The 27,791-nt window shown below is 33.7% G+C and overlaps 2 protein-coding genes across 3 annotated transcripts; one reads left to right on the top strand and one right to left on the bottom strand.

Moving 5' to 3' along the window:
* Positions 1-458: 458 nt before the first annotated feature.
* On the bottom strand, positions 459-5,579 carry LOC128245013 (uncharacterized). The gene is made up of 4 exons (XM_052963204.1): positions 4,824-5,579; positions 1,837-2,211; positions 1,456-1,672; positions 459-1,200 (listed from the first exon to the last, which is right to left on the bottom strand). The coding sequence occupies exons 1-4, from the start codon at positions 5,322-5,324 to the stop codon at positions 1,022-1,024; spliced, it is 1,272 nt and encodes a 423-aa protein (XP_052819164.1). The 5' UTR covers positions 5,325-5,579; the 3' UTR covers positions 459-1,021.
* A 7,117-nt stretch (positions 5,580-12,696) lies between these two features.
* Positions 12,697-14,649, top strand: LOC128242137 (uncharacterized). 2 transcript variants are annotated; one of them, XM_052959193.1, is made up of 3 exons: positions 12,697-12,801; positions 13,298-13,460; positions 14,380-14,649. In XM_052959193.1, the coding sequence occupies exons 1-3, from the start codon at positions 12,735-12,737 to the stop codon at positions 14,489-14,491; spliced, it is 342 nt and encodes a 113-aa protein (XP_052815153.1). In that variant the 5' UTR covers positions 12,697-12,734; the 3' UTR covers positions 14,492-14,649. The 2 variants fall into 2 exon arrangements, with proteins under 2 accessions (XP_052815153.1, XP_052815152.1); XM_052959192.1 differs by having other exon boundaries at positions 13,298-13,432.
* Positions 14,650-27,791: the final 13,142 nt, after the last annotated feature.

Raw genomic sequence — 27,791 nt, forward strand, 5'->3', positions numbered from 1 at the left:
GACATTGTTTTAAACACGTATACATGTACATATGAGTTAGGAATATGTATCAAATCGGTAAGATAAAAGTCCTAATTTACTTCTAAACCTCTTGCATTTCCCTACCCTTATCACATTTATTTGGCCAAACATCTAGTAACATACCTCTTCTGAATGAATACGTTGGAATCAAAAAAAAAAACTGGACAGCTACTGACCACTCCGTAATCGCTTTAAATCTATATTGTTTCACTCGATATAATCAGTTTACAAATTTACAATTGGTATTTATTTATAGACAATCTGTTGAGTTAAGTTTATGTTCGTTTTCTATTTTAAAGTACTTTTTGTTAAGTGATTTTCTACCTTATGATCTGAAACAACTTCAAAAATAATTGTACAACTGTGAGGTTGAAGTAAGCTTACTCCGCCAATGGATTCCCGTTTCCATTACTTTTCATAGGCTGTAAATTGACTTAAAATAATGATTTATTTATTAAATATATTTCAATGTCTATATTTTCTGCCTTTGTTGTATGCTGACTATTTCTGTATTGTTAGATCCTTCTAAACGGGATCCCTGTAGTCTCCATTGTAATATCTGCGTCTATGAAGAATGTTTGTATACAATATATAACGATTGACTACGGAAAATTGTCTGTTCGGTATGTTAAGTCTATTTGGCTGCAAAAAACGGCGTTCGTTTTCTGCTTAGAGTTTACTTCTTTCAGTAAAACATGAGCAACTCTATGATAGGTCAATTTCTTTGTAAAGGTAGTAAGCGTAAAGTACTTTTACCTATTTAGCGGATTATTTTATAATGTATATAATGTATATAATGTCAATTTATTCAGTCATCACTTATTTAGACATTTCCGTATTCTACAAGTTCACTGTTGTTGCAGTTGTCTTCGTCTACATAATATGACAGTTGAAAGTTGATATTAATAATCTTCGAGTCCCGTTCCTGGGTTGAACCCAGTGCTCTTATACTTTTTCGAGCTTCCATAGAAAATAGTATGGACTCTAACAAAAATGCATGTCATAAGAACAAATATTCTTTTAAGCCATATTTAAGAAAGTCACTGCATATTTTATCGGAATGTTCCATTTTGTATATTAGGGATGACATGATGTTGTACTCTGTTTCTGCCACCGTTATTTTTTCTATAAATGGTTCCAGAGATGACAGACCTTTCATTCCTAGGTTAATATCCACACCTGAAACACAAAAACAGAAAAACATGTTTATGAGATCATAAGACCTATAAGAAAATAAATAATTTTAAAAACAGAACAGCTAAACATCACTTTTATCTGTGACTTGTCTGATCACTATATAATTTCTAAGTCTACGAATAACCTTATCTTTTAAAACAGTATATTTTGATTGAAATAACAGGACCTATTTGAAAGGAAGAAACTACCCTAACCCATCGCAAATTGATTGGAATTACTTTTGACCAAACGGCCTACCTGTGTTAAAATTGAAAGATCTCGATGCTTCCCCTTCAGCGATAACAAAAAGGTCACAGTCGGATATGTAGGCGGCGCTTTCTGTCTTCTGAGAAAGCCGTATTTCATAGAGACGAGGACTAAACTTCATGTTGTTAAGACAGAACGAATCGCTGATACTGGATTCCTCAGGCCGTTTGTAGGTGTTGAAACATTTGAGAAATATATTGCGCATCATCTGAAATAAACATTCCATTACATTTGGAAACAATATCTTTGTTATACTGACATTATTTGAGGTGGTTTAGTAACATTTTCAGTGTAGTGTAGATATTGCATCGTACGTCTTGTCAATTTGCATGCAAACAATAAAATAAAGTAAAATAAAGATAAAGCGCTTACGGATTTGTCCAACACTGTTTTCAACGCTTTAACAACTTTAGAATCGGATTTTCGCACAGCAAGTGCAAGAAATCTACATCTCGAGTTTCCAAATATTTTCAAAGTGAACTTGGACTTTGTATATTCTTCATATTCACAAGACACATAGGCAGAAAGGTCAAATCCAATGTTGAGGACCCGGATGTCAGGTCTTGGCACAAGAGTTTGGTTGTTTCTTTCTACAGCAGCCAGGGCACCGAAAGCCCCGGTCGAATGATAGACACATTCATCACTCAGACCAAGAATCTGGCCCGCTAGGCCCGTTCGTCCATCGCAGCATATCACCAACTTTCGCCCTGGTATGGCATCGACCGCGTCATTACAGTCACGGCTAAACTGCAAAAGACAAACTATGAATATATATATTCAGGGTTTTTATATAAATATATGCTGTGAAATTCTAATTTACATTTGTTGCACTTAAAAGTCACAATTCGTTCAGATATAATATAAAAACCAATATAAAACTGCTACGTAAAAATGTTGCCGTATTAAAATATATGCCTTACACATTGTTGTATATATGTATATATTATATATTATTAAGCATTTCTACGGTTTGAGATATTACTGAGCTATATTAGTAGATCAAAAGTAGGGAATTGTTTTCCCAATACCATTGATATAAACAAAGTAAGTCGTCAAGACGCATGTGAACTAAAAGAACGCCAGTTAGGACAACACAAATTAAATCTCGAAAGGGATTATATATTGGATTATATATTAGGCATTGGTGTGAGAAACTAAACAGACAGCCTATTTTCTATAATTTACGTCATTCATTGTCAATGGTGACATGCAAGAGAAACTAAAATATTGTAAACGGATTTTGAAATATGTCGAAATAATGAACACTTCAATGTATTACTGGTTGTTGAACATGAAACAAATGAGTTTACTGCTCTCTCCAATTGCGTAATTTAAAGAAACATGAAAAAACACGGCTATGAATATAACGCATATCAGAAGCAGCACCAGCTTGCGTGATTAAAGTAAGCTTAACATAAATTTGAACCGAGCGCGACTTCCAGAACATAAAAATTGTTCGTACTTGAATCTATTTAATGTTATTTGTGTCTGTTTATGCAGATCTAGGAAAACGTTGTGGTTTACTTAGTATTTAATGGTATAAAGTTATAAAATAAACATGCAAAGATTTCTATATGAAGCGAAGGAGAAGGGATTCGAGCTAGGAACATACATGTTGAGGCACTTTTCAAACACAATTGTAATTACTGTTGTTTTCATTCAGTGTAAGAATATGTCAATTGATTTCTGTGCATAGCTGTTAGTTGTACCAACTAGTTGTACTACACAATTATTGTTTAACATGTCACCCTATGTCGGTCTTTGGAACCATGTTTGTCAAGTATCACATCCAAGTTTTGCCGTTAATTAGTGATTGCAATTAGTTTGTCCTTCTTATCTGATTTATTATATAAATGATGGTTGTATTACTTGCATGTAATGTTTTGTTCTGTGTTTCTTTAAATCAGGTTATTGATAACGATGTGTTATGTATCTTCACATTGGAGTAAATAAAGACTCTCTCTCTCTCTCTCCCTCTCTCTTCCACTCTAATCCAGAGTCAGAATTTGTCAAATCAACACAGTGCATAGCTGTTAGTTGTAAATATTTGTACAAAAACTATTGTTTAACAAGTCACAATACGTCAGTCTTTGGCACAATGAATGTCAAATATTAACATCCAGCCGAATAGTGACTGTTATCAATTTAAAAAAATAGGGTTAGTGTTAGGGTTAAACAGATATATCATTCATATATGTTTGTGTCTTGCTCTCCTTAGAGCGGCTTATCCAAACGCAAACACAAAACAAAAAGCACTTCTATAATCGAACTTTGGTCTTTTAATCTTAAGTGATCAATAAAATTATGGCGGAAAAGCCTGAGTGCTAAGTGAATAGTATGCACTGGTTTCTATTTGACATGAGATCTTTCATCTCACCTGAAAGGATATCGAAATCAAACGAACACTAAATATATTAAATCCACTCTATTTCTTCTTGGTTGATTGCATTGCATGATACGAACCGTAAATATAAACATTCGCGAATGGGAATGTGATTATTTTACCATATTCATCTCAATGCAAACGATTAGTTTCATTTGTATTACATTAGGGTACACAAACACTACGTTTGCACACTAAACGATTAATAATAATCATTTGAAGTGTATAATATGGCTTTATTTATGATGTGTTAAATTGTGTAAGTATTACCTAAAAATAGTGAAAGGTTATATAGCAAGAATAAGTGGGATCAAAGAAATTAATCAACGAATGAAATGATATCATTTGGCTTACAAAATCGACAGAAATAGAAATTAGTAAGTCTGCTTCTGAATGAACACACGAAGTCTTCAACAAGAGGGGGAGGGGCAGTGAAAAAATAAGAGGGTGTGAAATTTATTTTTACATTGTTTAGCAATAGGAATAATGGGGCAATATTGATCTGGATAAAAACACTAAAATAAAGTTCATTCTTTCTCTTCTATTTCTGCCTAAAGATATGCTTTACGAAAGAGCAAATTACAAACTTATAAATGATTTGATTTCATTAACCCGGATGGGTTTATAGCTTCTGATAATACTGTATCTTTTCGTGTGAAAATGTTATTTGAAATAATGTAAAAATTATATCGATCAGTTCCATTTCCAGATTTCTCAACTATACCTTCAGCTTATGGGTGAATGCATGTATTATGATAGGATACATAACACATTTATCAATGATTGGAGAATGGTTTACGATCCATTATAACATTGTTCAAAGGTGTTCGATTCAAGTTTCATTTATCATGCTTGTATTGAAGAAGATTTTATTACCACTGATATGACTGCACCATTTTGTTTTATGAATGTTGTTTGAATAATGAAAATATCATTGTATTTAATGTTAAATTACAATTGTTCTTAACGTAAATACCTTTGTTCCAAATCTGATATCTGGTTCAGTGGTGTACAGTGGTAGAACATGTATGATGTATTCCAGGTAGATGCCAACACGTGTGTAGAAACAGCCATCTTGCCACATACCTTCCAGATTATCAAAGTCAACTCCATAACTTCTCAGAAACGACACCAAAGAAGGCTGTATGGTAATTTGATATGACCGATTTTCTACGCGTGAACGGGTCTCTTCCTCAAAGATGATCAGTCTATGGACCCGCTTACACTGTACCGCAATAAGCGCTGCCGTAAGTCCGATTGGTCCAGCGCCAATGATGATAACAGTCAGATGGGCCATTTCCTTTCTTATTTTGCAGAATACATGCCTAGTCCCAATGAATACAGCCACTGCTGATATTGTAATGCATATATGCATGGAAGCATGGCTGTAGCTCGCTTGCATGTAATGAGCGAGATCATCTGAATTGCAACTCATCATTAATGTACATACAGATTCATTAACGCCAATGCTAAACATTTCAAATTACGAATCCTCTAACAGCTTATAACATACGATTCATGTGTATTCCGTTTACTATTTTCGGTAAAAATATTAAATATCTAATACACAAACATAAATGCATTTCATAGAACTCTAGTTTCAATTAATCTTTAACACTTCTGTCCCGTTTATTTCCATTAGTTGCAGATTTCTAGTTGGTAATTAACAGTTTTCATGCTTTTTGCATTTTGTTTCCTTCATTAGTGTTTCATAAACAAATAACTGTCCTTGTTTCCTGAAAAAAAATCCGTGATTAAATGAGAGTAAACATGATATCTAAAGCTACATCTAATGAATCACTCTCAACTTCCGCGTATATTGTAATTATGAAAGGAAACAAATGATTAGTAGTATAGTATATTCTCTTTGTGTCATAAACGTTTACTTTCCTCCATGAAAAGAAGTTACGATACACTTTATTAGGTGCTTTATGTGAGGTATGTGCGATCTGTGATGTGGTATACAGTTTTTGTTTAGATCGATAACATGCAAACTGATAGCATACTGACATTTACAATGGTAATAAAATAGAACCTAGCTACATGTGTTAATATAAGACTTGCACGTCTATGAATTGCGTTCTATAACTCTCTATGGAGGCGTTTGAAAAACAAGTCGACAAGGTTTGAAAAAGTTGGTGCTTTTCCTTCCCGAACTTTTTATCACGGTAATACATTTTTAAATATATGTAACATAATTACATGAATGCTTATAATGTTAGTCGTAAATTAATATAGTGTGTCAATAGTCAATAACAGAGCCCTATAAGATTCTGTTCCATTCTTACTGAAATTCCTAACCTGTAACATGATAATCATATGAATATCAACATTTTCTGTAACTAGCAATACTTTATCAATACTGTAGTTCGCATTTTACCACTAAATAGATAATTATCATATTAATGACTCATTATACTCTTTTGTTATAAATCATGCTCCATTAAAAAACGGGCTGTTATGTAAGTATCAGGGCATATATTTCTTCGATACACAACATAATGTGACATATAACTTTCAAAATTGAAACCAAATCGGACAGGTTCCCTTAAGAAATAACATACATTCAAACTTAGTTTACCATTTAAATATAAACTATTGGAAAAGCATTTCCATGCTTATTAAACAACACAAAAAAAATATCATTCCGTGAGGGGAAAATAAATATTGCATGGAAAGTACTTTGTAAATATTAGTACAAATACGTTATTTACTACGTAGAAATCACCAATTATGTGTGGTGTATATAATCAAAGGATATAATGAACGGAGATTTTGTAAACACAAGAATTAAACTTATACTTGAATACTAAGAAATGAAATACCGTATTAACGTGTATATGATTGCAATGTTATATTTTATCACAATTGTTTTTACAATACATTGGAAACTACAGGGGTAAGCCGAGATGATAATCATGTAAAGAAGAAACAGTTTCAGAAAACTGTGTTATTTGTAGAGTTTTGTGTTGTTGTTCCATGCATTTTGTTTGTGTTATTTTGTTTTTGTGTTCTATGATTTTGAAGTTTACCCTGTGTCATTAAACGGGGTTAATGTTTGAACGTGTTGGCTACTTTGCTTGTTTCTGTAGTTTTTCATATAAATATTGGAGACGGAAGCTTAAGGCCTAACTCACTTAAATGATAAGACTACACATTCACGATCACAGCTTGTTGCTATTGCCTTGTAAAGGTCAGCGGAACATGTGTGCACCGGGGTTATAACCTACATGTATGTCATGACCTTAGCATAAAACATAGGCAATAGAACAAAATAAAACGATTAAACTATGGTCCAAAAAAATAATTTAATGTACAAACCCGGTGCAATTATGAATATACAACGTGTTTCCATTACCGCCAACAAACTTTTTGTATTGCTTTTGGCACTTGCAAAGTCTGAGTGATAAACGATCAAATGGACGCCCGAAAAAAGGCATCGATCCTAAATGAGCTCGAAAGTTAATGATGTGTTTCTCTCGAAAAAAAATTCAGTGTTACTTTACCAAATGTCTAGCTATTAGTTGAGTCTTAAATTGACAAGTTTTTGTCGAAAGAGAATTTCAAACATGATTCAAAATGTAGAATCTCTTACAAGTACAAAACACGAAATTTATAATATATTTTACAACACGTAATATCTAGTGTCTGGAAAAACTAATATACCTTAACATGTTTCGTTTGGTTTTCTCATAAGTGCCATTGACAGGGTTTGTGATTAATTTTGATTTCTCTACTGATAGTGTGAAATTTGAGCTAGCAAAGCTGTTAGATGTCTGTGCATGATAGCTTAGCTTAATGACAGTAAGAGATTTAATTGTATTGATTATATATACATCAAAGAACTCATACTGGACACATTACAGACATACATATTTTGTTTTACAACAAGTTACATCAGCGGTGTTGTTTAAAGGCTTGTATTAAGTGATCATAGTTGGCTTCCGTTTTTGTATATGATAAATATCAGATTCAATAACGGGCGTGAGCCGAGGTTGAGATTGACGTTTGAATGGTTAACATAATATGCTATCACTGCGCGCGAGGGTAGAATTAAATGTTATCACATGAGGCATGAAAAATAATGATGACTATAGGTATTTTTATACAGTCAAAGTCACGTGAGGTATACTAAATAATTATATAGAGTTTTAAATCAAACAAAAATTAATTCTATGCAGTGGGAACTGATGGTGTTATTTTTTCATTATAATAAGTCCTATAATAGTGGTTTCAATGTTGTGAATGCCACGAGAGTTTATCATGAAAGAGACAAAATGAACAGCATATATTTCAATCCTCATGCAGTTAAACAACTACTTTGTAATTACAATCTATCAGATCTTAATAGAACAAATGCACATGATACATACTTTAATGTTTATAGATATAATTTAAACTAAGATTACACTAAAATATTGAGATCGTTTCAGCCGATATATCCTTATATTAAATGAATGACAATTTAAATTGACGATGGCACCTATATAATAAATGCTATTATACATAAATTCAAGAATCATTAAACATATTTAAATACAATGGTATGTACTTTATCAAATTTGATAATAAAACAATTATGTTTCTATTTCAATAATCTTTACCTTCAATCGAAATACGTCCTTCTCTCAGAGAAAAGCCATACAATCCAGACGTGTCACTGTACTGGCAGATGACAAACACTAGAGAGAAAGAAATACAATCATACGCCCATACGCATCAATGCTGGTATGGGAAACAGCAAGAATATCCAATGTTCAGGCGACAGTGGGTCGTTTTCCAATATCATTCTGGCATGAAACTGTTAATGAACCTTATGTTATTTTTTCGGACAAAACATGATTTATAACCATTTTTTTGCAATTTACAACAATTTAAGAGCGTTTACCAAATGTACCATGCCGTCCTTGATTTGGGACATATAACATTACTGTCTTTTGGTGGTAGTTCCGGATAATAAATGCATTCCAAGACTAGAAAGATACTCTTTCAGTAAAACACACAATACTTATCAAATTGTAGGTTTTAAACCTTTATAAAAGTACGAAAATAGTAATCAATGGTAAAACAAATTGTAAATGTGTATTTAATAGCTGAAAACACACAACTATTAAGAGACTTGTAAGTTCCAAAACATTTACAGCCATCAACTACCTTCTCATAAGGTGAAAAATCCGTGTTTCTGCGCCACTCTTTCAAATTAAACACGGAATCCTTCATAAGAAACAATGTTTCCGATATTTATTCATCCTCGTCGGCAAATAAAAACAATTATATGAATAATAGTGCTGTTAATTTTGGAGTAAGATTGCATTATATATGCAAAAAGCTACAGAAACATGCTCAGTAGCAAAAAGTTTAAACATAAACCCGGTTTAGTGGCAATGGGAAAACGCCAAAGACATAGAACACAAATTCACAAACAAGAAACATAGAACAGCACAAAACTCTACAAACAGCACAGTGCATGAATACTATATATATATAAATGTAAATTTAACATGCATGTTTAACTTTGTCTTTAATGGAAATTAAAGATCGTTATTCAAATTACGGAAATCCATACAGACTTGTCAGACAACTTACGAATACTTTTACAAACCCAAAAGCTTTTAGGTGTTTACACTTTAGTATTTGTCCGTACGATGAAATAGGCAGCTGTCTCGAGAGTGCAATTTGCGGTTAACATTCTGAAATGAATGTAGTTCTTTTGTTTACTTTTGTTTTCAAACCAATACACTTTTAGGGTTTATTGCGATACTAACCCATGATATAAACGTCTTCTCTTTTGCCAGAAATTCAACGGAGGCTACATACTCGTATTCACATCAACATAATATAGGATATAGTAATAATCGTTAAGTATAAACACGTTCATTAAGCTATATTTTTTGTAGTTTGTTTAATAAGCTACCTGAAAATTCTTGTTTTAAAGCATTCCATGGAGCAGACCGGATGCTGTCTACTACTTTTGACATGTGGACGTTCTGTCTGATGGTCATTCCGTCGCCTATAACAACTCCACAAAAGTCCTTTATTTTGCAAATAAGACCCAAGGCACTGAAGATAAACAACGTATTGTAGCAAAAGCATATCCCAGATTTGTCGCATGACTTTCCATGTTTCAATTATAAGTCAACCATCTCGGGTTTTTATAACTCGAATTGATCTCGCCCAACTAATTAAGCTTGAAAAGTTTATCCCAAAACATATCAATTTTTCAGGCAAAAACTATGTACACTCTTAATATCGCCTCTTCCGGACGCATGAATATAGAAAAGTAAACAAGTTTACAGATATTTATATTAACAAAAATACATAAAAAAATAATTAATTAAATATGAACGTTTGTGTTCAATTTAGGATAGCTTTTGGCAATTTGTATCTGTATTCGGTCTGTTTTAATTGGCAAAAGATATAATGATTTTCCAATATAAATTCGTAATAAACAAACACGAAAATTTTGAAATAATTAAAATACAATATAAAGATAAAAATGTTAACAGAATAGTTATTTGTATTAGATGCAAACGGCATACACTTATGGTGTTTTATCCGGGTACAAAATACAATATAGAAGAATCCTTATTTATAAGAAGGGAATGTGATAACAAGAAACATTAGCTTAAGTCCTGAATAATTTTATAAGCGGTTCTCTATACCTTAATGGCCCATCTTGGATACTTTTAGACTTTCTGCGCATGCGCGCAGGTAGTCTTAAGTTCGCGAACTCCAAAGAACTACTTCTTTTAATGTCGTTTTAAACCATTTTTTTGTCTCAATGCGCTCTATGTTTAGAAAAATGACGTCGAAACCATAAAAATAGATATGTTGTATTGCAGTCCGAGTATGAGTTTTTGCTTGTACGGCTATTTCCGCGCTGTAATTCTGCATCCCGGCGTTTTATTTTTAGCAGGATATAACTTTTTTTAGAGCACTATATTTATCAGATTAATGTGGGTCAAAATAATAAAGGCTCTGGTAGAAAGGTAACACAATGATATTCACTCTGAGTTTAGCCCATGATGTTCTAGAAAATATTACCTAACCGCAAGTGTCCCATCGCCTGCAGGGTTTGTTATTATAACATGACGTGACCCTGAAGCACGCTTATTTGTAATTGTGCATTTCTTATTTGACTTTAATGAGATAAGAAACAAAAATAATTGTCCGAGTGTCAAAATAGCTGTATCTCAGGTTTCGCGTTGCTAATGCTTCAAATACTATAATTTACCTGCTACACAATAACAAGATACTATTCATTTTATGAATTTAGGCGTTATATTTCTAATGAGATGATATTTTAATTCAAATTATTTTTTTTGCATAAAAGCTTCGTTCCGGTGTAAAACATCCAAAGAGTACGAAGCATTCATAACAGCATGTACTATTTCTACATAAAACATAAATAACATTAAATTTATCAACAAACTTTTAAAAGCACAATCATAATTATTATCATTCATAGAACAGACAAGTTCCGATAATCAAAATGACCGATATTCTAAACATAGTTTCTACATACATTAACTGACCATATATTTGTCCTCACCGCGGGAAAACGGCCATGTGATAAGTTCTGCATTTTGAAAGGAATTATTGCTAAATTTGTTCGTAAAATAAAATAATTTTCCTTAAACTATTAAAACGTGTATGTTCATAAAACTTGCCAAACGTATGATATCTAATCAAAGCACTGAAATACATTTAGAAACGATTGAAAGGGGCTTGCATTATAACTTCAAATACATGGGGATGGGAGATACGTCGACTGAAGTGATAAGCTGTGCATTTGGAAGAGGATTTTATCTGAAATTGGTTTTAAACAAATGATTTTCTTTAAACAAAATTTGTATGCTCAAAAAAGGAAATGGTATATATGATGTCTTATACTTTCCTATCGTATGATATTTAATCAAAGCAACGAAAAACCTTTAGAAACGATTGAAAGGGGCATGCATTGTAACATGACATACATGAGGATGGAGGGCTACGACGTTTAACAAGTGAACAAGTGACGTTTACATATACAAAATGACACCAGACGCCATAACATAGATACTGTATAGATATGTTTGTTACCGCGCCCAATCTGGGCACAAGCTCTCTTAACCCTCGGCACAGTTTTCACTTTATCTATGTGCCCTTCACCCATTTCCCATTGTTTAAATAAAATTTGCAACTCTCACATATTTGCCTGCAGATAGTCTTTCAGCGCATGGCGCTTTGATTTTGTCTACGCTATTGAAATACTATCAAATCTATTAAATAACAAAATTCTTAATTCATATGTGATACAAATACTACATTGTTCTTTTAATATAGGTGTATTGATGAGAATTTGCATGCGTGATCAAGTGTATTCATTCTCTGAGCCCAGAACTTGTCGATCATAAAACTGACTATTTCAAACATTTAAAACAAAAGTGTTCAGCTATGTCGGGTGTAAACAAGTCTCAATGTGTACATATTATATAGCATATATATGCTGAAAAGTTGTTTTTATAGTCATCATCATCATCATCATCATCATCATCATCATTACTAACTTTTGCCGAGAGATATATAAGTATGGAATATATATATAAAATTGTGTTACCGCATTAATACAGTGAGAGAGAACGAAACGTATTTATCCGGTCGAGGCGGATAACGAGAGCTAACACTCATTACTTTTTATCAATTTATCAATTAAAATCCGTAAAAACGGATACGCATTAAGATACCGGATATGACAGTAACAAGATACAATAAAGACAATTACGAGACCTTTTGTTCAATGACGAGTTTAGTGTTTATGTCCGGCTCTCATCAGGATTGTTTAGCAATTGAATTTCATCATTCATTACTTTACCTAAAGTTAAAACAAACGTTCAATACTAATCGTATGTGTGTGATCATGTCGAATTTGAAACACCTGTTATTCGTCATTCTTGGAGGCATAGTTCTTTCAAGTAAGTCCCTTTGTTTTTGTTTTTAATGTTATTGTTATCGAGTCATTTTCTAAAAAAAACACCTTATATGTCTTATATCTTACACATACAAGTGCATTCTGAATTAGCGATTCTCCAGAAGCATTTTCAAAAATGAAATATATATCAGTCCATAGACAGCACTGTTATTGCTATTCGCCACCCTAAACAACAACATTCTTGACAAACTCTAAATTAACGTCCTATTAAATGACACTGAAGGACAGACACGTATAAAACTACACTATGGATGAAGTAAATGGCAGCAACTAAGACCACCACATGACTATATAACAGTTGTAGTATAAAAATAAATATATTCAGTGGTCAAAAGTGGAATATATACGTTTTTATATACACGAGTGAATCCTGTGTCAATTTAAAAGTGACCATATCCGATTACTCTAAAGTATTTGTAGCTGAGTAGGAATTTAAACATCAGACATAACGGTATATACATTATTTATCCTAATTGAAGGTGCTGATGCTGTGGGATCCGACACCTGCTACAAATGCGTCAACTGCAAAGATACTCCGATTGATAAGATACATACCGTCCGTTGTTCAGGAAGTTGTTTCAAAATGCATGGGGAAAATGACGATGGACATGAAAGTCAGACATTAATTGATTCACAAATAAAGTTACGTTTAAACATCAGTTCAAAAGTATTGTACATCTTCTTTGACTCTGAAAATTCTAAATCGCGAAAACATTTCTCAGGCACGCCTATTTAATATTATGAAACTATTACTAGTATTACGTTTATTGAAAATTTACTAGTATCAATATATCCAAAAGACTGTCTAGGTTTATACTTGAGTTCGTGTTAACACTTTTTCAATTATCAAACATCGTATAGACGAACTAGATGAGTGTGTTATTGTCTTTTTATATTAAACACACTTTTTGGATAATAAATTGAACTAAATTATGGTTTTCAAATATGTTGCTCAATATTTAAAATAGATATTTAATGCAATTAGAGCTTCTTTAAATGAACAACAATGAATTACTCACCTTTTTGATCAACAGTGTGTATTGGTACAATGTAAACTTTATCTTTAATGTGTATTGTTCGAGTTTTAAAAAATGTTTTAAATAATAAATAAAACACATAAGAGAAACTTAACCGAAAATTCATAACCTTAATTTCGCCTCTCCGCAGGCTTTTCTTGGTCGCCGTTACGATTTGAGCTATTGATTGACCGCTTACCAACTAGTTTTTACATAGTTTTCACTGACCTTGCAAAGTGGTAACTCCAGCATTTTCTATAACGGCATTTCGAAGGTTGTGTAATGTGTTTGCATAGAGTTCTGTGTTTTCTTTGGTCTTGCTCGGGTGCTTTCAAAGAGGTTCTATGAACGTGTATAAGCTATTTGACTCTCTAGTTGTTATTCTTTGTTAACATAAGATTAACAATTTGAGTTCGCGATATTTGTAGAAATCGCACGTATATGAATGTCTTACCTTATTTAAGATTACCATTTTGTAATTAGGTAATTATTGTTTTCATTTTTTTCAAAGATTCGGTATTACAATATAAACACGTTTCTTGCAGATGTAAATCGCGGCTGTTTGACCCTGTTCGAAGGCATGGCGTTCGGAGCCGAAAGCGCCACCTGCCTGGCTGGAAAAGTCGGGAAGTCCTATGGAGAAATCTGTATCTGTAACGGCGACAAGTGTAATACTGGGTCATCTTTGGTTGGCAGTATAAGCCTGATAATCTCGGTGATAGCAATGTGCCTTGCATAACAACTAGTCTTCTAACGGATATTGAAATGTCAATTATTGATATCAAATGTTATTGCGAATAAAACATGTAAACAGGCATATTATATTAAAATATGCATTTAAAGAATAATACCTCAATAAAAACCATATTAAAGATATAGTACATAATAACAAAGTAGAAAACCGGCCACCAGTTATAAGACAACGAAAAAAGGTGAGGTTTAATCTACGAAGTCGATTGCAGAATATCTTTTTCTCTTAACGGTTGGCTCATCAACTCTCGTATAAAAGGGTTGAATCATTTTTTCTACCGTACTGTATTAAGGTTGTATGGCGTAGACCATAAGTTTTATCATTATCCTGTATGACTACATGTAACTGCATGTTTAAAACTTGTACACAGTACCTGGATGATGTAGCAATATGTAAAAGTATTTAATCGCAGTCTCCTTTATACCACGGAAAACGCGTTGCAGCGTGATTATGAATTCTTTAAAGCAATTTGTTTCTAAATATACCCTTGATTCTGAGAAAAAAACATGCGTGTCTCTTGTTTATCGTCCTGATTACTTTGCCCACTGATTCTTTTCATTCACGATTTGTGTTTGACCATTTTGCTTCTCCCTGTAGTTTCTATCGTAAAACAATTACTTTTCCTTTTATTCCACATACTTGTCGACATTATTATCTGAGTTATAACGATTTAAAACACGATTGTTTATGCAACGTTGATATTCAGAATGGCAACTTGTCAACCCTTGTCAAATTACCTTCAACGGATTGTTTTTTCATTAATAAAAGCAGCCTAAAAAAATGACACAGGGGAAAAATATTTGTCGTGATCAGTATTTTCATTGTAACATATCAGGAAGAGAAGCTATTAAGTGTGCGATTTATTCAACTTAAATTGTTTTCATTTTCCAGGATTCCTTTAAGAGGCAATTTATCTCCATTTATCAATCACTTAAGACAAGCCTTCAAACTGTGTAGATTAATTGGTTCGTTGATTCAGGAGACCCTTAAAACGGGGGACATGACTTGAATATCGTCGACGAATTCAAGTAACAGTTCACTTAACAAACGAGGGACATGACTTGATTATCGTCCACGAATTCAAGTAACAGTTCACTAACAAACGAGGGACATGACTTGAATATCGTCCACGAATTCAAGTAACAGTTCACTAACAAACGAGGGACATGACTTGAATATCGTCCAGGAATTCAAGTAACAGTTCACTTACAAACGAGGGACATGACTTGAATATCGTCCACGAATTCAAGTAACAATTCACTTACAAACGAGGGACAAGACTTGATTATCGTCGACGAATTAAAGTAACAGTTCACTTACAAAAGAGGGACATAACTTGAATATCGTCCACGAATCAAAGAAACAGTTCACTTACAAATGAGGGACATGATTTGAATATCGTCCACGAATTCAAGTAACAGTTCACTTACAAAGGAGGTACATGACTTGAATATCGTCCACGAATTAAAGTAACAGTTCACTTACAAACGAGGGACATGACTTGAATATCGTCCACGAATTCAAGTAACAGTTCACTTACAAACGAGGGACATGACTTGAATATCGTCCACGAATTCAAGTAACAGTTCACTTACAAACGAGGGACATGACTTGAATATCGTCCACGAATTCAAGTAACAGTTCACTTACAAACGAAGGACATGACATGAATATCGTCCACGAATTCAAGTAACAGTTCACTTACAAACGAGGGAGATGACTAGAATATCGTCCACGAATTCAAGACAGTTCACTGACATGTTCCAGAGCCAGACCAAATTAACAATCGGTTATATGGTAACGTGTCTACATGTCAACGATTTATTTCTTCATTCGTTTACGATGTCAGTAAATCATTGGTAGCAGAAAACTACAAAAATAACTAGAATTTTGTATAACGAAATTCCCATTCTACCTGTGCGCTTTCTTGTTATCGATCGTAACCGTTAGGCGGTAGCCGCAACATCAGATGGTCTTCGAATCCTTGATGTTATTGTTATTAAACAGGGCAGCAATGTATATCAACGAGCAGGCAAAACAATTCATTCCAAATAAATGTCTGTTGCTGTCATGGATCGTAAATGGTTGTGACTTATTCATTGGCAGTTTATTCAATACTTAAGCGTGTGCATAATAAAGTCGTTGAAATATATCTATATTTCAATATTTTCATCGTGTATAATTGTTGTACAATCGCCCATAACAAGATGCAGCAACGTAGGTGTTTGTCTTTAATTAACTTAAAACGAGTTCTGTATAATTTTACGAGATCGAGGAAACCAAAGTTACGTAGTATTCCGTACATTAATTTATAAAGGTAAGGCTAGTATATCTATATCTTTTCAGTTAATATCATTTGGATAACGGTTATTTTGACATTTTAGCTTTATTATTATTTCTGTTCGGTACATAAGAAACCAAAACGGCTGGAAAGCCATATATGTACACTTACTTAAATTGTCTAAACGCTTACGAGATACAATATCGACTTATTTTCAATCTGATGACATGAAAGTTGTAAAGAAATATTGACTAAAATGCTGATAGATAATCTAGAGTGGGTAAAAATCAACAATGCACGATGCCTAAAAGGATTCACGCACTCTTGATAAGGTCAGCCATATAAATATGCATGTGTTGTGTGAACAAAGTGCTTGTAACGAATGTTACCTGTCAAACATGTCTCATAGTACGCCCGTACACTTTCGCTTCTCGTTCAGTGTTGTTCGGGCTCTTAACTCGTGCCTCAAAAGGTTTATACTTACCTTTCTCCCTTCTGTCCATGAAGTTTGATTTTTTTATCATAAGATTCATTTCTTCAATTACTTGAAAATGCCTTATTTGTCGGAGAGCATAAATAGTGATCAAATTCCGTCTTAAAAGTTACCAAAGCTGTTCGATGGACAATTGTTTCTGTCAGTTGCTGTTTGGTGTAAGCATATTTAAATGATTTAAATACGTGATTTAGAACAAAGTTTGAAAAAAATATCGCCAAAACAAACTATGAGGGAGTTCCGTTAAAAGTGAAACACTTATCAACAATCTCACGATTACTTTTTTTCAAATTGGTAGTTCCAAGGAGTGCATCAGTGGTCGTTTCTTAACATTGCAGCTGGAGATGCTCAGATCGGTTTCGTGAATCAGACATGTCTATCAACCTGTATGACATCCGAAAATTGATGACTGAAGGGAGTATCCTTACAGCAATGAATCGTGCACAATACATTGACATTTTCGTCGACAAAGACTCAGTTTTATCAATAGTAAACACATGTTTCTTGCAGACCTATTTTCCACTGTTGTCAAGAAGATTGCAAGAACCTGAAAGTAATATGCAGCAACTTGTGGTATGCATTGTTGACAGCCACTGGTGTGATCTTGTTTTATGACATATATTTCTTGTCGATTTTTAAATAACCAATGGCCTTTTTATCATCACTCTTTGTGAACGATTCTGCATTTAATCTGGTATTTTTTCCACCAAAACAAATCTCTGTACATTTGTACATTTGTTCAGTTCACTTTTCCCCACCGACAAGTGTGCAAGAGATCAAGACATTACCTCCTAGTTCAACATATAGGGTTATAGAAGATAAAACTAAGGCTCCATTTACGTTAATGAATCACTTTCTAATAGTTGTTTTCTATTAACATGGTTATGTTTATGTTATGATTATGTTATCATGTAACTAGGTTCTGTTGGCGTGAAACCTGGAGTGAGGGTTTCCACCCTACGTGTATGTTTTACATGTATCACGTTTTACAAGTATGTTCATTTCCTTCATAAACAGTTTTTTTTAATCTTTTCTATATTAGGTTTACTACTATAGTTCCTGCTAACACCTTTAAAAAAATTTGCTCTAACTCTTTTCAATTTGGACTCGCTTTGTTTATTTAGCCGGGATTATCTATAATCTGTTCAGAATATCTTTAAATCTATTTGTATATGAAGTTTGAAGGCAATATCTTAAACACTGACCGCACACACACATGTGAATCATTATGAAGACAGGTTAAGTAATATCCAAGATGATTACTTTTTTATTTATTTGTGTGCTGATTTCCTTTCACTTTTTATTGCATTTTGACCTCCTGGTTTGTGCAATATTTCCGAGACTTTATAAACACTATAACGAGTTGGTATTTTTGTCATTAATATATTCGTTCTCATTCAGATAGTGAATGAATCTGTTTAAATCATTTCCTTTTACGTTACACTTTATTTGGTTGGAGTTAAGGCAGGTTCTGAGTGGGCTTGTAATTTAAAATCGAAAATATTGTTTAAAGAATTGATTTTCGTTATGTTTCACTTCATTCGGTTGAAGTTGAGGCAGGTTGTGTTTGGGCTTGTATTTTAATTCGAACATATTTATTAATAAAATGCGGATGGATATCCTTTTGCTAGCTCGAACCCCGAGTAAACATCTGTTTCGCTGTCCTCTCCTAAAACATTGACCAATTTTCAAAACGTATGAGTATCCATTGAACCTCATTTGTACAAATTTACAAACTGTTTTAATAGAATTGGTTATTTCCATGTTTTGAATCGTTATAAATAAACCATGTATACAAGTATCGTCACAATATTCAAGATTAGCTCACAGAAATTTGAAATAAAACCTAAGCCTGTTTCCAGATGAACGATTCACATGTCCTGGAAATGAGGCAATGACAATATTTACGTTGAATCTTCATTTCGTGTTCTTTTCCTACACTCACTGTCATAGGAAAAGGATGATTGAACTAACACAAAAATATGTGTATTAAGAATAATAATACATGTTTCAAATGACGTCATAGCCAACACTATTCAAAGAACATACTAATAGCGAAAAAGCTGTTTTCTTAAATATCTCCTTTTTGTTTCGCCGTTGTCAAATCTCTACTGTCCCTTTGCTGTCGAGCAACGACTGTAGTTTGCGATATGATTGCAATTTAATTCAGGCATTCCTTACCTAATGGATTCGTCACTGGATGACGAATGGACGAATGAAGCGGTTGCGATGACCTTTTAAATGTTAAAGCTTCAAGTAATTGCATTCTTGCTCCATGTAAAGGTCCTTTCCAAAGTAAGTGTCACTTTATTGTATCCATGAGGGACTAAGCCATAGATTAATTAGACAGACAATATCATTATTTCCGTCTGATAAGGGATATAACATTTGTTACACGAGACTTGGATAGGAGGGGGACTTAAGATAAAGCTCGCTTTTTATTGTAACGATATTGGAAGAAAGTAGAGGTTTTTCATCATGGTGGTGATACTGTATATGGACAAGTCACCTATATCTGAAAGACATTAATTTCGTCATTCTTCTTTTTCTCTGTATCGTTGCAAGCAAACGGTATATTTTAGGTCATATATTTCTTTGATATGTTTTCCTTATCTGAAATAATTAGAGGAATATATATTAGAATACTAGGCTTTTTTCACAAACCACTTATATTATTTACCACTTTGTATTGGTGCACTGGATGTTTGAAAAAAATGATGCTACTTTTCATATAACTTAAATCTGGAAATAATATCTGTACGGTCTTAATCACTAATGCACGGTCTTAACATGCACAATTCAGTGAACATCTTGGACCAACCACTAAAGACATTTTAAGATGTTTGAGTTATATTTCCTGAGATGGAAATGGAAGTCTTGTTTGCTTCCCTAGTACCATGAACCTTCTTTTACTAGCTTAACAGTTTTCCAAATGACATGACAGTCATTTGGAACTATTTTGACCTATGGTTTCCATGCAATTGTTGGTGTTTGGACATTGTGTGCCTTTGCGGAATCGAATTGTATGCTGAAACTGAATGATTAATACATAGAAGTATTTTATATCAGAGGATTGCGGGCCATCTGTCGGTAGTTTCTTCGAGGAAATGAATCAATTATAGGTGACAATATATTGTTATATCCTGTCCCTTTCTCAAGAGACTTAATCATTCGCAATTGATGTGGTGTCTGATATAGGTCCGCTCTAGGTTAACCATTTGTCAGCCACTATTTAGAACTTGCAGTGCTTTGATATGGGTGACATTACAGGTGAGCCTTGAGTCCATTACTATTTATTCTCTCCCAGCGCTAATACAAACATTGTATGTTCGAGCTTAAAACTTTGTTGTATTAAGCTTAACGTCTACTGCATGTCACTACCCGTCTAAATATAAAATATTAACCACGACATATTGAAATAGCTGAAGAATTTACTGTGTGTAAAACTAGAGAATAAATATCGCTTTATAATAATATGACCAGTGAATGATATTTCAAAACAATAATTCATTCATAAAATAATACAAACTACAAGGACAAGTCAAGTTGTCAAATTTTCAAATATTAAACCTTTTTAAGGGCCAAAAGACACTGAAATATAGACGCAAACGTTCAAACACCACATATGCACGTACAAACACCACATATACATATACAAACACCACAAATACACGTACAAATACAACATATACACGTACAAATACCATATAGACTCGTATAAACACGACATATACAGAGACAAACACCACATATACACGTACAAACACCACATATAAACGTACAAACACCACATATAAACGTACAAACACCACATAGACACGTACACACACCACATATTAAAGGTACAAACACCACATAGACACGTACAAACACCACATAGACACGTACAAACACCACATATACACGTACAAACACCACATATGCACGTACAAACACCACATATACACGTTTAATCACCACATAGAAACGTACAAATACCACAAAGACACGAACAAACACCACATATAAACGTACAAACACCACATATAAACGTACAAACACCACATATACACGTACAAAAACCATATATGCACGAACGAAAACTACATATACACGTACAAACACCACATTGATCCGTACAAACACCACATATACACGTACAAACACCACATATGCACGTACAAACACCACATATACACGTACAAACACCACATATACACGTACAAACACCACATATACACGTACAAACACCACATATACACGTATTAACACCACATTGATCCGTACAAACACCACATAAACACGTACAAACATCACATATACACGTACAAACACCACATAAACACGTACAAACACTACATTTACACGTACAAACGGTCAGTGACCCCGATTTCACGAGTTGACTGTTTTTTCTTTATATGTTCTCATATTACGCTTATATTTCTCTATGACGATATGCATACATATTAGTGTTTGTTAAAAAAACTGTTCAGTCTACGAGCAAGCACTTCTTTATCCGTGTCTATAAACTGATATCATCCAATTCACTGTGGTATGAGATACATCAAAAATGATTTGCTGACCTTTTTAAGGTCCTTCTGTAGGTTTTAACTTTCCGCCGAAAGATTTGCTTAGTTCTAAAAGCACCCACACGGCTATGAAAGACTTACGTCACGTGTTTGTATTTGAATATTGATTAATCCATTGAAACTACAAAGAGCCTTAAACGTAACCAATATCAAAACCATATCAAACACAAAATATGACAATCAACGCTTAGAGACAATATACGCACCACCAAAAAAGGAACCATGTTTCTTTAAGAGTTTGTGTTTTTGTCCTTCAAACTCAATTTAGTACTATTGATGTATAAGCTGCTTTATATGCAAACATATGTTCGAAGCACTGAAACCTTATCAATGTGCACGAGCGTAAATTCATGCATAAGGACGATCCACAGATATGTTATTATTGGCTAAATTGTTAACTTTTTCTGTAGTTTCTATTGTTTCAATAATTCTAAAGCAAAGACTACCCAATACAAATCATCGTAGGTTGTTTATTTGGCTTTCTTCATCGCCAAAATATGTAATGAAATAGAACAAAAAAACCAGTAAGCAATGTTTTGTTCAAATGAAAGTATGTAAAAAATACAATTGCGAGTGCCTAAGTACAACGGTTTAATCAAGATAAATTAACGTCGAAATATTAAGGCACTGCTTCTGTGTGAACATGCCTAAGTGTGCCTAAAAAGATTTTTATTATTTCCAGTTCTACAAAAAAGTTTCTGGAAAAAAACCCATAGCACTTCTATCAAAGCTTGTCATTAAACGTGTATTCGGCCTCAATTTTCTCGTAAATGTGTCGTTGTATGGAAGATTTACAGCCCAAGATAAACCGGGTTGTTCAAAATATCTTTCGTAAATTCCCTTAACGCAAAGGCTGCCATAGTTCACTAATTATGTTGACAGGCGCGTGCAATATTGTAACCAAATGAATCCGGAAATCCAAATTAACTGCTTTCCAAGGCAATAGGGTATAATTTATAATACAAGGAGTTCCTGTTCCTATTTGTTTATTCAAATTACACAATTGTATCCAGTAAGCTTGGATTGGAAGATATTCAAGTGGCAAAAGAAGATTTAGATATTCGAGAGAGATTCGAGACTTCCCCTTCAATCGCCTCAGTGTTTAGACAAAAAGCTAACGACGAGCTTTTGTCTGTTCGGTTAAGCATTGGTAAATCAGTATACTTCGTTATCACAAATGAGAGTACTAACAATATTATAATGAGAGTACTTTCCACTCCTTATCTTTACTAGAAATCAACCAGTTACCAATTCATGAACAGAGTTTATTCTATACAATGGAAAAGTGGAACGTGAATTACATGATTATCTTCGCATACCTAGACTCGAAAACTATAAAATTGTGTAAAAAGTGGAGCAGTTCCTTCATTTTGAATCAGGCTCGAATTGGTAACAAATACATACACTTGTTTCTTAAATAATTAAAATATCACGTTTTGTAGTAACAGACACGGACTTGATAAAATGTTAAAGAATTCAAAGTATTTAATACATGCCCGGCCAGTTTCTTAACTGCCCAGCCCAATTCAAAAATTATGTGCCAAGGCATAAGATGCAATGCTATTAGCACAAGCTCGGTAACAAAATATGCCATGGATAAAATCCAATCCACAAGAACCTAGTCGAATAACAAGTAAACTGTGTGTATCTCAGAAGAATTTGAGACTGCGTTCTAGAGCTGCAATCTATAGACGAAAAGAAGTCCAGATATCCAACCTCTAATATTGGAGAAAAAGAAATGATATTATGTAGACTCTCAGGCACGTGTTACATTTGGACTATTTGACCTCAACAAGAAATTGTGGGGAATGTCAATACGGCAATTGAAAGGTTGATATGGGACAAGATATATGTCATAAAGCATCATATCTAGTGGACAAAATTGCCTTTTGTTGTCCATTGACAGTAATGGCAAGTTATTGCAAATATTCTGCTTTTGTGGCTTTCCTCCCTTTTTTATATCGCGAGCATTGACATACATTCGGAAATCAATTACCATTTCGTGCTAGTTTATAGGGTGATTTTTACGGCCAGTCGCATATTTACGTTTTGATAGAAAGTCTGGCTTACTGACCGTTCCAAGGCGGTACCTAACAATCCTTGATAAACATACCTAGTTTTTATATATAGTATGCACTGTGCTGCTTGTGGAGATTTGTGCTGTTCTTCCATGTTTCTTGTGATTTTATGTTCTATGTCATTGGCGTTTACCCAGTGCCATTAAACCGGGTGTATGTTTAAACGTTTTGCTACTGAGCTTGTTTCTGTAGCTTTTCGCATAAACATTATTATTTATTAGTTGCGACATTGCAAGTATAGTTTTACGGGAGTACGGTGAGCCAGTTTGCCAATCTTTGTAATATCCAAAGATTCGCCCTTCTTAATGTAAGGAAACAATATATATATATATTAAATGACTGCATATATTACCTATATAAATTCGCTAGTTTTTTTTATAAAAAACGTAGTCTGGTTTGTATCGATCATTTACATGTTCGCGTTTATCATTTATCAGCTTTTAGCACGAAATTACTATTAACCAGAACTATGTTCACGTTTTTAGTCATTGAGTAAGCATGTACTTTTGTACAAAACACAGCTGCCATAATTGTACACACTAGTGAAGATGTCTTCACAAGAAAGGTTTCTCAATGACTCGTTTGAATAACCGTTCCATTGTGTAAACTGCGTGGCTTGAATCCTTGAAAGCCAAACTATTAATTAAACCCACATTCTCACATTCGTTGCCGTCAGTTCTTGAAATAAATAGTTTTTACAATTTTACTGCAACAGTTCACGTCTTTCATATAATTACTTATGTAAGGTAGACATCTTATATTCTTTGGATTCCAGTCGAAGACAAATTCTTCTCTGAAATGAGTTCTGGTTATGGAACAATGAAAAGGCGGATAATAGGTGATTTTAAGCGGTATACTAACGGTAAAGAGAACAAAAACTCAAAATATACCAAATCGAAGCGTTTAGTTGAATCATTTTTCATCTTAATGGGGCAATCTTGATATATTAAGGCGTCGTTTACTTTGCGTAATACCAGCTAAAACCAAACTATTTGGATACACTGTAGCCAACACTGAAACCGTTTTTTTTTCGTTTCACATCAAACCATTAACCAGTCAATTAATCAGATGTACTTAAAACCCTAAGTTTTCGCTGCCATCTTACGTAATATTTAACGCTTCAAAACATACCAATTAGCTCTAAAGAGGTATTTTGTAAATGTTCGACTACTGCGCTTGTCCCTGTAGTTTTCATTTAATCTTGTTGAAACAATATATACGGATCATCGTTTTAATGCACGGATCGGACGTTCACTATTTCACTATAATATTGTCTCGCTTCTGTTTAATCTATGTCTCGCTTCAGTTTATATTATTTTTTGCTTTTGTTTGTTTATACTATGTCTTGCTTCTGTATTTACCATGATTTGCTTCTGTTTTAAACGATGTGTTACTTCTGTTTATACTATGTCTCGCTTCAGTTTATATTATTTCTTGCTTTTGTTTATACTATGTCTTGCTTGTGTATTTACTATTGTTCTTATAGTATTACTACGCCTTTGCTTCTGTTTTATACTATGTTTCGTTTCTATTTAATTTTGTCTCTCTTTCGCTTATGCTTTGTTTTGCTTCTCTTTATCTATCTCGTTTCAGTTTATACTATGTCTACTTTTGGTTCTACGCTTTAAACGCGTTTATTGAATATTAAATAGAGCACGGTGATAGATCGATACATTACATTGAACATGTACTAACTTATTATTGTTTATGTGCAGTATCTGAACACATCGTAGAAAATAGATGAACATGTCAGTACATTTCAGTATAGCATATTGACCATGGGGATAGGAAAAGCTAAATATTACATAATAAACCCTATTCTGTGTTTCTTGTCAGCAATTGTAATTCTCTGTTATATCCTCCTTTTATTGCGTTTCCATAGTTATTATTTCCAAGTCATTGACAGACAATCAGAAAGGAATTACCACTCACGTTTTACAATGATAATCTGCTCCCTTTGCTGCAAATACCATATCAATCAGTAGGCTGTCCGGATGGCCGATTTGACCGTAAGTTGGTTTCATTATAGTTCTTACCGTAATCATGTATTCGGTTTTAAGAGACACAACTTGTTTCCTGTCAGCGTCGGCAGCAATATTTCTATAGGCAATTGGACATATAATAACACCGCAATTTGTGTACTAATGTCCTAGCTACTGCATCAGGTCATGCTAGCCAAACAGCTGTCTTCCCAAGGCGTGATAATGTTTTACCAAATTGCAACTATTGCATCTGTGGGCATTCTTCACGTGAAACTGTACTCAATAATTTGCACGAACCTGCTTAAAACCGTTCACTTAATTATTTTGTTCAATTTTGCCTGTATATTTATGTTTTAATAAAGATTTAGTCTCATAGAAAACTAAGTGCCCTTCAGAAATCCTTCACTATAGCTTATTATTGGCGACCCAATGTTTACCCTTATGGAGAAACGTCCATCCATAGAAAGTAATTCTCATTTAAAAAAAACATTGTCTATATTGCAAACGATAAAGAGATCCGTTACGTACGTTGTGTGTGGGCAGTTATTATATCATGTTCGGTCAAAACTAACCGAACAAACAATAAAGGGATAACTTTTCTGAACCTGAAAACAATTTCATGATTCCTAAAATAGAAACAATATAAATGGTATACAATCACTCCAAACTTTTGTCCCGAGATGGAAGGCATGACATCTGAAATCTTGGCAGTTAAAAAGTCACCCCCGAACAAAAACTCAAATTACAACTGTTTTATTATCTGATCAAACGTTTATCTAAACAAAAAAGGAAATAACTGTTTCAGCACTTGATAAAATTTATTTTGAACAAAGTGTTAAAAACAATAAAGCAATAAAATAACATTCGAGAGTTCCAATGACGTCATAGCACGAGAGGGAAACAGTTCTTAAAATTGCCCGGGGAGTAGTTCAATCGAAGATAAATTGATCGCTTTCATGAAAAACAGCAAACGACACTCATTTGTATTAAATAAAGAATCAGAAAATAATACATAAACGTGAATCTGCACAGCTGCGGCTAGACTTGGGTATCTTTTTTAATCTATTGCAGTTTCATACAAACTTGCGAAAAGAGATTGCACTTTCAGCAATTATTTCCTTATGTCTGTCATACTAGAACTTTCATAAAATTATCCACAATTAAATCAGACATTGCGCTGGTTTGTGACAAACAAAATGAGCAGTCATTAGCTCTCTAGACGCTTATTCCATATTATTTTTCTTAAAGTACATGACTGGGTTCAAATGCTTCATCTTTATTCCCTGTATCAGCTTGATTCCAGTAATGAGAATACACTCAAGTATTGCATAGAGGTGGATGAATGTCTCCCATATGAGTTTGCAATTCAATAAATGCATTACCGCTAACCCGTACCATTTTATTTCATGTTTTAAGAACAGGCATTCGCCCAACCCAGATAAGTAGATACAGATATTTAGCCATGCTAGATATACTTATCTTGCCCACGGGCGAAGATAAAATGCCCGGATGGAACTACTTTTTTAACTATCACGCAACTACCTCCCTTGATTAAACTATCACGCAATTACCTCCCTTGATTAAACCGTCGTCTGCAGCGCCATGGAAACCTCAACATTTATCGCCCTTTAGGGACATATCAAATGTACACAGTTGCATTAACAGAGAGAGGAGACCGAGTTGACGCTGCTCTCCATGAACTCGTCAAGGGTTTACCCACTGATGAGATTCTCCCGGAATCCTGCAGACACAAAATTAATAAAAAAAACTGATAGGGGTACAGTGCCTGTACTATATTTATTAT

This window comes from Mya arenaria, chromosome 8 (genome assembly GCF_026914265.1).
Source record: "Mya arenaria isolate MELC-2E11 chromosome 8, ASM2691426v1".
Taxonomy (NCBI): domain Eukaryota; kingdom Metazoa; phylum Mollusca; class Bivalvia; order Myida; family Myidae; genus Mya; species Mya arenaria.

Coding starts and splice junctions, on each gene's coding strand:
- LOC128245013 (XM_052963204.1), bottom strand. CDS start 5,324: ATGTTTAGCATTGGCGTTAATGAATCTGTATGTACATTAATGATGAGT. Junction 1,673..1,836: donor AAACAGTGTTGGACAAATCC/GTAAGCGCTTTA, acceptor TGTTTATTTCAG/ATGATGCGCAATATATTTCT. Junction 1,201..1,455: donor ATCTTTCAATTTTAACACAG/GTAGGCCGTTTG, acceptor TTTGTGTTTCAG/GTGTGGATATTAACCTAGGA.
- LOC128242137 (XM_052959192.1), top strand. CDS start 12,735: ATGTGTGTGATCATGTCGAATTTGAAACACCTGTTATTCGTCATTCTT. Junction 12,802..13,297: donor TGGAGGCATAGTTCTTTCAA/GTAAGTCCCTTT, acceptor TCCTAATTGAAG/GTGCTGATGCTGTGGGATCC. Junction 13,433..14,379: donor AAATGACGATGGACATGAAA/GTCAGACATTAA, acceptor CGTTTCTTGCAG/ATGTAAATCGCGGCTGTTTG.